The sequence below is a fragment of the Miniopterus schreibersii genome, assembly GCF_964146895.1.
Source record: "Miniopterus schreibersii genome assembly, chromosome: 15".
Lineage (NCBI taxonomy): Eukaryota > Metazoa > Chordata > Mammalia > Chiroptera > Miniopteridae > Miniopterus > Miniopterus schreibersii.
Window position 1 is genome coordinate 30066885 of NC_138115.1, and position 12295 is coordinate 30079179.

Below are 12295 nucleotides of genomic sequence, written 5' to 3' on the forward strand. Positions count from 1 at the left end.
TGGTATGTCTTCCGGCCACAGCTGTCCACTCTTGTTCCTGTCTGCCTTCCAGCAGAGCCTCTTTCCCCCTCTCCCTGCTCTACCTCACCTGCTCTGCCCTCTTTTCTGCTGGCCTTCCTTTATCTTGGGAGCTCCAGTTCTGTTTTGAGGGTTCCTTAGACTCTCTTCATAATGCTGCTTTATCTCTTCAGTCTAACTGAAACCTGATTTTCTCTTTTAAGTGATAGTTTCCTCATAATCCTTTCACGTCACTGGAAGCTAGTTTTACTACACTCCCTTCCCGTTTATGGCTCAGGGGCCAGCTCTTTTTCTTTTCTTTTTTAAAAATAATTTGTTGAAGTGAAATTCTAATAACAAAATTAACCATTTCAAAGGGAACAATCGTGTACGTGTAGTTGCACCACCACCACCACCTCTGTCTAGTTCCTAGACGTTTCCATTGCTAAAAGTAAAACTCCTTACCCATTAAGCAGTTTCTTGTCCTCCCAGCCCCTGGCAATGACCGATTTGCGTTCTATCTTTATGGATTTATCTGTTCTGGATATTTCACTTAAATGGAATCATACAATGTGAGACCTTTTGTGTCTGGCTTTTCTTTAGCATAATGTTTTGGAGGTTCATCCACATTGTAGCATGTATCTGTGCTTCATTCTTTTTAATGGCTGAATAATACTTCATTCTATATATATACACCACAGTTTATTCATTCATCTCTCGATGGACATTAGGGCTAGTTCCACGTTTTCACTATTATGAGTAATGCTGCCATGAACACGTGTATAAAGGTACTTGATTGAGTACCTGTTTTCAATTTTGGATATATACTTAGGAGTGGAATTGCGGGTCATATGGTAATTCCTAATTTCTTTATTTTGCCTGTGGATATCTACTTCTTCCAGCACCATTTGTTGAAGAGGCTATTCTTTCCCCATGGAATGGTCTTGGCACCCTTGCCCAAAATCTATTCGGCTACAAATATATAGGTTTATTTCTGGACTTGGCCTACATGTCCGTAGTTATGTTGGCACCACACTGTTTTGTTTTCTGTGGCTTTGTGGTGAGTTTTGAAATGGGGAAGTGTGAATCCTTCAGCTGTGTTCTTTTTCAAGATTGCCTCTTGGCGGCCACTTGCCATTCCATATTAATTTGAGAATCTGTTTTTTCATTTCTGCAAAAAAAAGATGCTTAGAATGTTGATAGGGATTGTACTGCTAGATCCCTTTTGGTAGTATTGCCACCTTAATAATAGTAAGTCTTCCAGTCCACAAAGATGGGAAGTCTTCCCATTTACTCAGCTCTTCCCCATGTTGTTCTCATTTAGACAGTGAGCGTGGGGAGTCCAAGAATTTTCTTCTCGTTTCAGTCCTATTGTCAGTGTTGCATATGGAAATTCTTTTGGAGCTCTGATCTTCTCTTTTCAGTTCATAGTGCTTTTCCAAATTTTACCTTTCAGTATATTTGGGTATTTTAAGGGAACGTTGGAGGAAAGTGTTTTAGTCATTAGTAACTTATCATTACTAGTGTGTGTGTTTTTATTGGGTTTTGTTGTTTGAGGGTTTTCTCTCTAGTGCCCACTGGCCTTTATATATTATTTTAGGCAGTAATTGGATTTTTGTTTAGTGAATTGCTGCAGCCATATGTGTATTTCTTGAAACATTTTTGAACTGTTTTTTTTTTTTTTTTAGTTAACTTAGCTTTCATAGAAAATTTAAGAGAAGGAAAAAAACAAAAGCTTGCAATAAAAAATAACCCATAATTCACCATTGATAATCAACCACTGTTAATATATATATATATTTTTTTATGTTTCCTTTCTTTTTTGAGAAATGAAGCACACACATTGTACATATATGTATACTTTTAACTTTAATTCACTGTTCTAGGTGCCAGACATTATTGAAAATTTGCTGTATATAGTTTGTATCTTACCTGTTTTTATTTAATGTTACATTCTAAGCAAAACCCAGTTCATTAAAATTTATTTGTAACAGTCCTGTTCATGGCTTCCTAGTCTTTTTCAGTGTTTTTTGGTCCTTAAAACCTGTTTTCCTAGGGGAAGCTCAATATGTCACATAGATGAACGGGGAGAGATTTGATCGAAGGGGTGTGGTGGCTTGGAGTACCATCTCTTCTCCAAAGAAAGAGAAACTGTGAAACCTATTGTCTGTTATGGATACAGTATAGTTTATTAATCAGTGTTCTATTACCAGTCATTTATATTCTTTAATTTTAAATATTACTTTGATTAATATCTTTTTACATAAGATTTGTGTCTATATTTGATTTCCTTAGGATGGATTTTTAGAAGTGGAATTACTGGATCAAAGAGCATAAATATTTATAAAACTTTGATATATACTCACAAACTGCTTGCTTGCCATACCCTGCCTAACATTTAGTATTATATTTAAAGAATATAAGTGTTCCTGTTACAACATCAAATACATTCCTTAAAAAAAACAAAAACAAAACACCTTTAAGATGGCCTATTCACTAAAAATAACAGGCTTTATGGGAAAAGTAAGGTTAAGGGCAAACCACTCAAGACCTCTGCAATTTTCAAACCAAGTACTAACAAAAGCATAATTGATACCTTATGAGATAACTTGGACAGCCCAGTCAAACCACTCATGATGGCTGAGGCTGCCTCAGAGGAGAGTTAAAGATATTAAAACATAATAGGATGGAAATTGCTGGCTTGCATGGTCTTTAGATAGTGCAGCTGAAAAGTAGCTTTCTAAGCCAGTGAGTACAAGAGGAAGTACAGCTTGCTGAGATCCAGGTCCCATGCCGAGGCCGGCAGTGCTCCTCTGAGGAAGGAGCTCTGGGTTTAGGTGCTCATTTTTAGTTTTCTTAAAATAGGGCTGAGAGGCCTCCTGCCCGGTCATAGCTGAGCTGAGTAAGGGTCTTTTCCTTTCCCACTGAAAGTTGTAATTCTTTTTTTTTTTTTAAATATATCTTTATTGATTTCAGAGAGAGGAAAGGAGAGGGAGAGGGAGAGAGATAGAAACATCAGTGATTAGAGAGTAGTTATTGATTGGCTGCCTCCTGCATGCCTCTGACTAGGGATCGAGCCCACAACCTGGGCACGTGCACCAACCGGGAATCCAACCAAGATCTGGATGCTAGGTCTATGCTCAACCACCAAGCTATGCCTGGCTGGACTGAAAGTTGTAATTTTTTACCTGCTTTTCCAGTTTCCCTTGCCTGCGAAAATTCCGTTGGGAACCAACACAATTTTTATGTTATTACGGGCACTGTTATTTTATTTACTAACCACCTATAAGCTAATTGGTGTTACAGGAACCTGTCTTATGACAAAACAGACTATATGTGCTAATTTGATAAGCAAAACTTTGAATCTCATTTTAATGGTTTCTTTGAAAAAATCCAGACCCTTTCCAATTAGGAATTAATGACCTCAGTTAATAAAGAGTATCTATTTCAAAACAAATGTTTTCAAAATCTGTAGTCAGAAAACAGCAACTTGGGAAGCATTTTTCTCAGTATGTTGCTATCTTGCTTCCAGGTGTATCATCAGTTTAGCTCAAATGAAATCTTAAAAAATAAAAAAAGAAAAGAGAAAACAGCAGCTCTGTTTAGCGATTGCATTACAAGGTCAATACCTCAATCTAGAGTAGTGAATTTCACATTTTCAATTTATGTTGGTGGGTTACAGGGCTCCAAACTGTCAGTAGCTTATGGACATTAATTTATTTGAGGATAGTAGTTATGTTTTGGTAGTTACTCTCTTTTGTGGGGATGGCTTCATCCAGAATTATGCAGCATTCAGTTATAACACCAGAGAAAACAGGGAGGAGGGGAGTCCAGCCAGTTCAAGATTGGGTGTTTTTTCGGTGGCGTGTGCATATCCAACATAGGCTGGTGGGAAAAAGTTGAAAGTCCTGATATGTAAGTAATTGAAGTAATTGGTACTGAGGTCGGTAAGAAGAGAATGAGAAAAGATTGGTGTAGTAGAATGGGAGAAACGAGAGGATTATGGACACTGGAGATATGAGCCTAGAGAACAGCTATTGTAACAACAAAGGGAAGGCGCTAAGGAGCTACTAGCTGTTGAGATATACAGTGCAAGATTTTGGAGGTGGAGCAATTTACATATTGCTACTGTCCATAGAAATGGATTACTTTGATTTGGATGAAGGTTGGAGTTAAAGAATAAAAGGACCATTGAAGGACAGGTTGAGAGTGGGGCGGTCTCACAGACATTGGAGCCTGCCATGATAAGTCACAGCAGAAGGATGTGTAGAAACCTTATAAACTAGTCCCAGAGTCCTCAGGGAATGGGGAGGATAGGAGGTGGCATAGTTTGATGGTGTGTGCCTAAATGGAAACAGGACTTTTGATAAGCATACTCAAGTAATCACCTGAAGTGATCACAGGGATCCAGGGCAGTGCCCACTGAGGGCGGGAGAATGGTTCCTTAGGGCTCTACGGGGCCAGCTGTGCTTCAAGAAGGTGAGGAGGTTGTGGAAGTCACAGAGGCATTAGGGGATGACAGTATACGAAAGGGTCATTGATGAGAAGGGGTTATGGATGGATGGATAGGTAGTAAGCGCGCCAGCAAAATTGAAGTCCTAGTAGGCTTTAGAAGGTTGGGAAAGTTACAGATTCCAGTCTTTGCCCAGCCATCAATTAGAACGTTGTGAAGCTGCTCACGTGTGTTCCAAGAGAATGTTTACTAGTTAGGAGCCATGGTTTCTATCTAGAGTTTGAGTTGGTAGAACAGGAGAGACCTTGAGCAGTTTGGGGAGAACAGATGTCCCCAGGATGTTGGAAAGGAAATTGGCCGTATCCCTAAGTCTCATGAGAGGTAATTTGGAGAATTTCAAGTAGAATTTAAACCACAAATTATTAAATGACCGTGTGAATGGCTTGAGGATGTGATTGCCTTTTGTTCTTTCTTTCTTTCCTACTTTTTAACCTTGCTGTTTAAGGGAGTTGAATTTACAAACCCGTAGATGTTCTTGATACTTTGAACTATGTCTGGAAAGCTTCAATATTTACACATTGTTGTTATTATTACCAGTAATAATATTATAAACTGCTATTTATTAGGACCAGAGTTCTTTATTTCCCTGTGAAAGATGTTTGAAGTTTAAATTTGGAAGTTGTTGATTACTTAAGGTTAATTAGTTTTTTCTAAAACTTTTTTTGTGAGTGCTAGTAAATTCTATGGTATGCAGGCTTTTAAAATTAGAACGGAGAGGTAAAAACTGTTATTGACTCTTTTTTCCACCCTGTTTTGGTGGCTGTGGCTTTTCATTATGTTGTGAAATCAGGTAATGTGAATCTTCCAACATTGTCCTTTGTTTTTCAAGATTGTTTTGGCATTTAAATTTCATTTTAGAAATAATTTGTTTCTTCAAAAAAAGTCTGTTGGGATTTTTATTAGGATTACTTTAAATCTGCAGATCAATTTGAGAGACTTGACATCATAATATTCAGGCTTATCTAAGAGAATGGAATCTCTCCAATTACTTAGGTCTTCTCTAATTTTTCTTAGCCAGGTTTTGTAGTTTTCAGCATAGAGGCCTTACGTATTTTTAGTTAGATTTATTTCTAGGTATGGGTGTTTTTTGATGTTATGGTATTGAATTGTAAATTTTATTTCGCAGTTGTTGAGAATGTATGGAAATACAATTGTTTTTTTAAATAGTGGCCTTATATTCTGAAACTGCTAAATTCAGGAATTGGTTTTGATAAAATTTAGTAGATTCCATAGTGTTTTCTACACACATAAGTCCTATCCTCTCTGAATAACGAGTTTTAATTCATCCTTCCCAACATTTATGCTTTTTGTCTTGTCATAATATATTAACAAGGACCTCCAATATAAGTTGAATAGAAGTGATGTAAGTGGACATCCTCACCTTGTTTCTGATCTTAGAAGTAAGACTTTAATAATTCAACATTCATTATGATGTTAGGGTTTTAGTAGATGTTCTTTACCAGACTGAGCAAGTTTATCTTATCCTCATTTGCTAACAGTTTTTTACCATGAATAGGCTGTGAATTTTACCAAATGCTTTTTCTGCATCTATTGAGATTATATGTTTTTGTTTTTTTCTGTTAACATGGTGAATTATATTGATTTTTAAAGGTTAACCTTTCATATACACTTGATCATGATGTATTATACTTTATATATGTAGCTGGATTCAGTTTGCTAATGTTTTATGGAGAATGTTTGTACCTATGTTCATGAGACATGTCAGTCTATAATTTCTTTCTTATAATGTTTTCGTTTGGGTTTTAATATCAGTGTGACGCTGGCCCCATAAAATCAGGAAGTATTTTCTTTAACTATTTCCTGAAAGAGTTTATGTAAGATTGGTATTATATCTTTCTTAAATATAGAATTTATCTGAACCTGGAACTTTGAAGAAAGGTTTTTAATTATTTGGATTTTTAATTCTTTGTCAGTTCTGGTAAATTTTGTTTTTCAAGGATTTTTCTATTTTATATGTTATTGAATTTATTGTCATAAAGTTTATAATTTTATCTTTTTAACATCTGTAGGATTTATAGTGATGTTCCCTCTTCATTCTTAATATTGGTAATTTGTATTTTCTCTTTTTTTTCTTAATCAGTCTTGCAAAGGGTTTAACTATTTCATTAATCTTTTCAAATAATCATATTTTGGCTTTATACTATCTTACAGTTAATTTCTTTATTATGGTATTTGATCAGAGAAGGTGGCCTGTAATATTTCTAGTTAGAATCAGTTGTTTTTAATGTGTATGGTCTAATTCATGATTAAACCGCCCCCCTTGTTTCATGTTCCACAATTATATTGTTCAAATTCTATATTCACACTAAATTTTTACGTTTTGATCTTTTGTATTCTGAGAGCATGTTAATTTTCAACTATTGTGGATTTATTTATTTCTTCTTGATTTTTCCCCCCTGTCAGTTTTCACTTTCTATATTTGAAACTTTTCTTAGTTGCACTACTATATCTTATGTTTTTTATTAATGAGAAATTTTTCTTATTAAGAAATTCTGTATTAATTAATGGACTTATTAATGTAAAATATTTTACCTTGAGTTCTAGTTTGTCTCATGTTAATGCCTCTTCTACTTTTTTGTTTTTCTTTTTTTTCAACCTTGCAAGTTTATGCTATTTACAGTTACTGTGATTGCTGACGTTTTCTTTGTTCCCAGCTTTCTTACTGCTTTTCCTCATTTCTCCCATCTATTACCTTCTTTCTCCTCCTTTCCCCCCTTTCTCCAGCACCACCAACCCTGCCTCCAGATGTTTGCTAGTACTTCCGGTCCTGCCCGCAGGGAATGCCTTTTGCAGAAGACCTCTAACCTCCATTGCATTTGATACCCACTCTAGGATCAATAAAGCAGTGCTACCCAGCCAGTGCAGCAACTTTTCCCTATGGAAGCCTCAGAGCTTATTTCTGAACTGATGATTGTATTAGATTTAGTTCAGAAATAAGACAACTAATTTTATAGGAGAAGTGTCTGTAGCAGTTGTTTCTATATCTGCATTCTTAGATGTGAGATCCCATCTTGAGTCCTCTGCATGCCGGGAGGTATGAGATCCATGTATAGGCCCAGAAAATACAAAATTTACATTTCCGTTGGTCTCCCCTGTACCTTTTCCCCTCCAGCATGTGGAATACATGTGTCATGGATTACTAGAGGGACACCTGAACACAACTTTAAACATCAGTAAATCACTGAGAAAAAGTTACGCTTTTATTCTTTTAGATTATCATGGAGAAAGTCTCTGTTTGATTTTTAAAAAAAATATATATCTTTTATTGATTTCAGAGAGAGGAAGAGAGAGAGATAGAAACATTGATAAGAGAGTCGTCATTGATCGGCTGCCTCCTGCATGCAAACTGGGCATGTGCCCCAACCAGGAATCGAACTGTGATCTCCTGGATCCTAGGTCAACGCTTCACTGTTGAGCCACACTCGGCTTGGGCTCTGTTTGATTCTTTACCTCTCTCAAACACTTGCTAATACTCCCCCTCCCTTTTTGTAAGGGCTCAGACTCACTTTCTTGATGGACAGCAGTATTTAGCTCTACTTTATTAACATTGTTTTATTTTCCTTTTAATTGATTTTTGGGGGGTTACCTTGTATTTTTTTTCATAGTAATTACTGATTTTCTACTCAAGATAGTGATGAAAATTTGCCTTTAAAATTTTTGTTTTAAAAATTGAATCAGTTTTAAAGAAAAATGTTAAATACACATAGGATGAAGGTGTATGGCAAAATTGGAGAACATGGTATGTGTTGGAGGTTGGATGGGTTCCTGGTTAAGAAGGTGGTGTGGAAATGAGTGGAATTTCAGAGTTACTCCCCTAGCATCTCTTAGGTGTCCCGATCATTTCTCCTTTATCTGCAGTACTTGTTGTTTAATAAGTATTTACTGAGCATCTATTTTGTGCAGAACACTGTGTGAGAATACAAGGGGAAACGTGGTTTGCTTCACCTTGTAGTCCAGGTAGGGGAGAGGACGCGTGTTTGTGCAACAGGTGTTGTGCGTGTGCTGTGGTCAGTGCCAGCAGAGCAGCCAGGCGGCATGCTGATGGAGCAAGCAGCAGGCAGAGGTTGGCTCTGGCTGAGGGCTTGAGGCCTTGGCTCACACTAGTGCTTTCACCCAGGTACCTTTCTTCCTTCCATTTGACACTCTTCCTAAATTCACATCAGTTTTGCGGGGAGAAGGGGCTTTTGTTTGTAGGTGTTACTGAGAAGCACTGTGTGTAAAAGGAAGAGTGTCACATTGGCCCCCAGAAGACAGGGTGACTACCAGAGTTCTGGTTGCAGCACCCTGTGTGTAGCCGGCCAGCTACCACCAGTCATGAGTATACATGTGTTTCCGTGTCTGGACGTTGCTGACCTGTCACAAGGTAACTCGTGCCTGCACTTACATTAATTTAAGTAATTTTAAACACCTTGCTGCACAGGCGAGTTCTGGCTTGAAATAGCCAGTCAGCGACGTGTTAATTGTTTTGAACCTCAGTTTCTTCATCTTTGTGGGTGTCGATGAAAACTAGTGTCCTTGCTTCTTAAGGCAGCACAATGGGAGACATTTATTATGTACATTTGTACATCAATATTTATTTTCACTCCACGATTTGTACTTGAAACACTGATGGTTAATGATTTTGTGAGAGTATTTTAGGAGTTTAATTCTCTTTTCTCTATTTTTTTTTTCTAGGTCTCGATGCAGAACTTTATTATGTGAGAAATGACCTTATTAGTCACTACGCTCTGTCCTTTAACCTGTTAGTACCCAGTGAGACAAATTTCCTGCACTTCACTTGGCATGCGAAGTCCAAGGTAAGAGAGTGGTCAACCAAAGAGGCCCACCCAGGCCCAGAGGCTGAGGCAAGGGCCGTGTCTGAGGGGTGGGCTGCCACATATGCGAAGGGCCAGTGGGTGGAGGGCTATAGCAGTACTGGATCCTTTCAGATTTTTTTTTTTTTTAAATCTTTAGTTTATTTCTCTAGACTTTCATTTTTAAAATGAAGGAAGCCATCACCTATATGCCTGGCTTATGACAGAACACTTACATCCTTTCAGGCTTTTCAAACAGGGATGGAGGTCTTGCTTGAAGAGGGGACATTTGGACCTGCTAATGACTGGCTGTTATGATGAAATGATATGAGTGGAGGGTGGGAGAATTGGTGAGATAGGCATTTTAGACATGTTTGATATAATGGATATAGTTCTCCCATTTATGGAGAAATGGTGAAAGTGAGGTACAGCTGACTCAGGCCCCCATGTGTGCTGTGGCTAAGCTTTAACCATAAGGAACCTCTTGCCTGATTTACTTGTTGCTGAATTCTTTTCACATTTCCTTGGACTGTCTGGCCTCCTTGAACACAAGTTTTCTCATAGGTCAAAGAGTGGGAGGCTGAGTGTAGAGCCCACCACCTCCATTCAGCTTTATATATAGGCTTCCGAGTAGGATTTTATTTGGGAAATAAAAATAATTTTGCTACTAAAAGCGAATAATACCTATTGTAGAGTGTTTTTTAAAAGTATTGTAAAGTGATGTCTGTCCTGTATTTTTCCAAAGTCGTTTAAATTTGACCACTTTAATACAGGTTTTTATTTCTACTTGTAAAGCAATAATGGTTATTGGGAAAATTCAAATATTATAGATTTATTTTAAGAACTTTTAAGACTTTGTAGATCTATACCCAGAAGTAATCATTGTTTATAGTTTAGTGTACTTCAAGGCTCTTTTTTCCCCCTTTTTAAACAAAAAGGGGATTTTATGACACATGTGTTGTACAGTATTTTCCCCCTACCTAGTACTATATCTTGGCGTCTTTCCATTTCTCTACTTATAGATTTAACTCATTCTCTTTAGTGGCTTTGTAATATGATATTGTATGGAAGTATGATGTATGGCTATTTAGGTGCCTCATTGACACATGGATTTTTAATAGCATTTTACTATTTCAAACAGTGCTTCCTTTCACTCCTACAAATAGTTTCCTTTACTTCATTTGGCAGACAGAGTCCATGGTAACGGGATGGTGAAAACACCTGATAGTTCATCTTTTGTTGCTGTTTCTACCTTTGTTACCGATGAATATAGAAAGAAGGGAAGAATGTGTGTGTGAATGTGTACATGTGTGTATGTATATGTGTGTATGTGTACACATTAAGAACATCTTTGTTCAGAAACTTTTGTGCACTTGTGACGTTATTTCTGAATAAAAAATTATCACTAAGAAGTGAAATGATTGGATTGAATAGTGTGTATGTTTAAAATTTTGATTGACAATGTCAAATTGTTTTTCCCTTCCCTCTCCTAAGATGGTACCAATGAACCAGCATTCCTTACAAAGTGAGTAAAGGGTGCTTGTTTGTTTTAGTCACTCCCTACCACTAAATATTTTAAGTACAAGTAAAAATGATTATATAAATATGTACATATTCATATTATATATACTCATGCATACGTTATAGAAATACTATACACACATACAAATACATGTATTAAATGTAGCAGCAGAAATGTTGTGATTAAAGTTGAGCTAGGTTGGATCTTGGGTAAAGCATGTGTGTCTTGCTACCTGGAGCACCCCAGCTGTCCAGTGTTGTTACCTTAGGGTATTCTAATATGGGGGTGCTCTTTTAGGAGTGGATAGATCTCTTTGGGTGAAAAATGCAAAAACAGAGGTGAAGGAGAAAAGTTCATGTGAAACCATTTAGTACATGGTAACCTGGACGTGCTGAAGTGGCAGAATTGACACAGATAATTCAGAAGAGGTTCACCTGAGACGTTTTAATGTGAAATACGTCAGTTTCAATGAGCGTGCACCTAAACTCTTCAAGGAAACTGCACCCAGCACAAAGCCGCTCGAGGTTCTCAGTTGCCACCAGAATAAAGTTCTGATTTCTTAGGATGCCCTCATGATCTTGTCCCTGCCTTTCTCTTTGTATCCTCTCCTGCTAATTATTTAGTGCCATTTTGTCTTTCTAGCAATTTCTTGAATGCCCTGTGGTCTGTTACATTGCTGCTATTTGGTCCGTTCGAAATGTACTTTCTTATCCTTTATCTCATTAACTCCTGTTTATCTCATAAAATCGGACCTGGTATCACCTTTCCTTGGCTGTTTCAGTGCCCTTTTCTGTACCCACAGTGCGTTGCTCTTTCTTCCCTCATAGCCCTCATCACGCTCTAAGAATACTGTAGTAGTGATTTTCTTCTCTGCATCCCTCTTAGATGCTCAGCATCCCAAGGGTGGGAACCGCTTTCATCTTTCTCTCTGTCCCTTGTGCCTGTTATAGCACCTGGTACATAGGTACAGGTGTTCCTTACCTGACTGCAGAAGAGATGTCAGCAGAAGCGACAGGGCACACAGTTCATCAAACGGGGGAACTTGTGAACAGTAGAGCTTTTCAAAGTTGTACTGTGCCGCTTCAGGAGCTGTGAATTTCCTGTTTCTAGGAGCATGAAAACATAGGCTGGGTACATTTGACACCAGTTGCACATGTGGGCTTTTTCAGGTATTTTACTCAGAATAAAGTTGTAAATCTGGAAAAATAAATGGAATTCATAGATTGACTGTATAGCTAAAATAATTTTACAAGCACATCTATAACAGGTATGGGAATTTAGAGGAAAGTAATCATCTTGTATCTTAAAAGGTTTTATAGTAAAAAACTTAGGAATATGTGTGTGTGAATCTAGTTTCAGGCTTCAGCTACCATTGCAGCTCATAATTCTAGTTTTAGGTCATAGTTGCTGGTGATTTTAGCTCAGTTGATTAATTGAAGTTTTTTATTT

At 37.4% G+C, this 12295-nt stretch overlaps 1 protein-coding gene across 2 annotated transcripts in view; it reads left to right on the forward strand.

The window, feature by feature from the left end:
• The window catches only part of RYK (receptor like tyrosine kinase), a 69346-nt gene that overhangs the window by 11447 nt on the left and 45604 nt on the right, over positions 1-12295 (forward strand). For both annotated transcript variants that reach the window (XM_081159184.1, XM_081159183.1), the window contains exon 2: positions 9206-9327. In XM_081159184.1, the coding sequence (XP_081015310.1) occupies positions 9206-9327 (122 nt within the window). The remainder of the gene's footprint in view (positions 1-9205; positions 9328-12295) is intronic.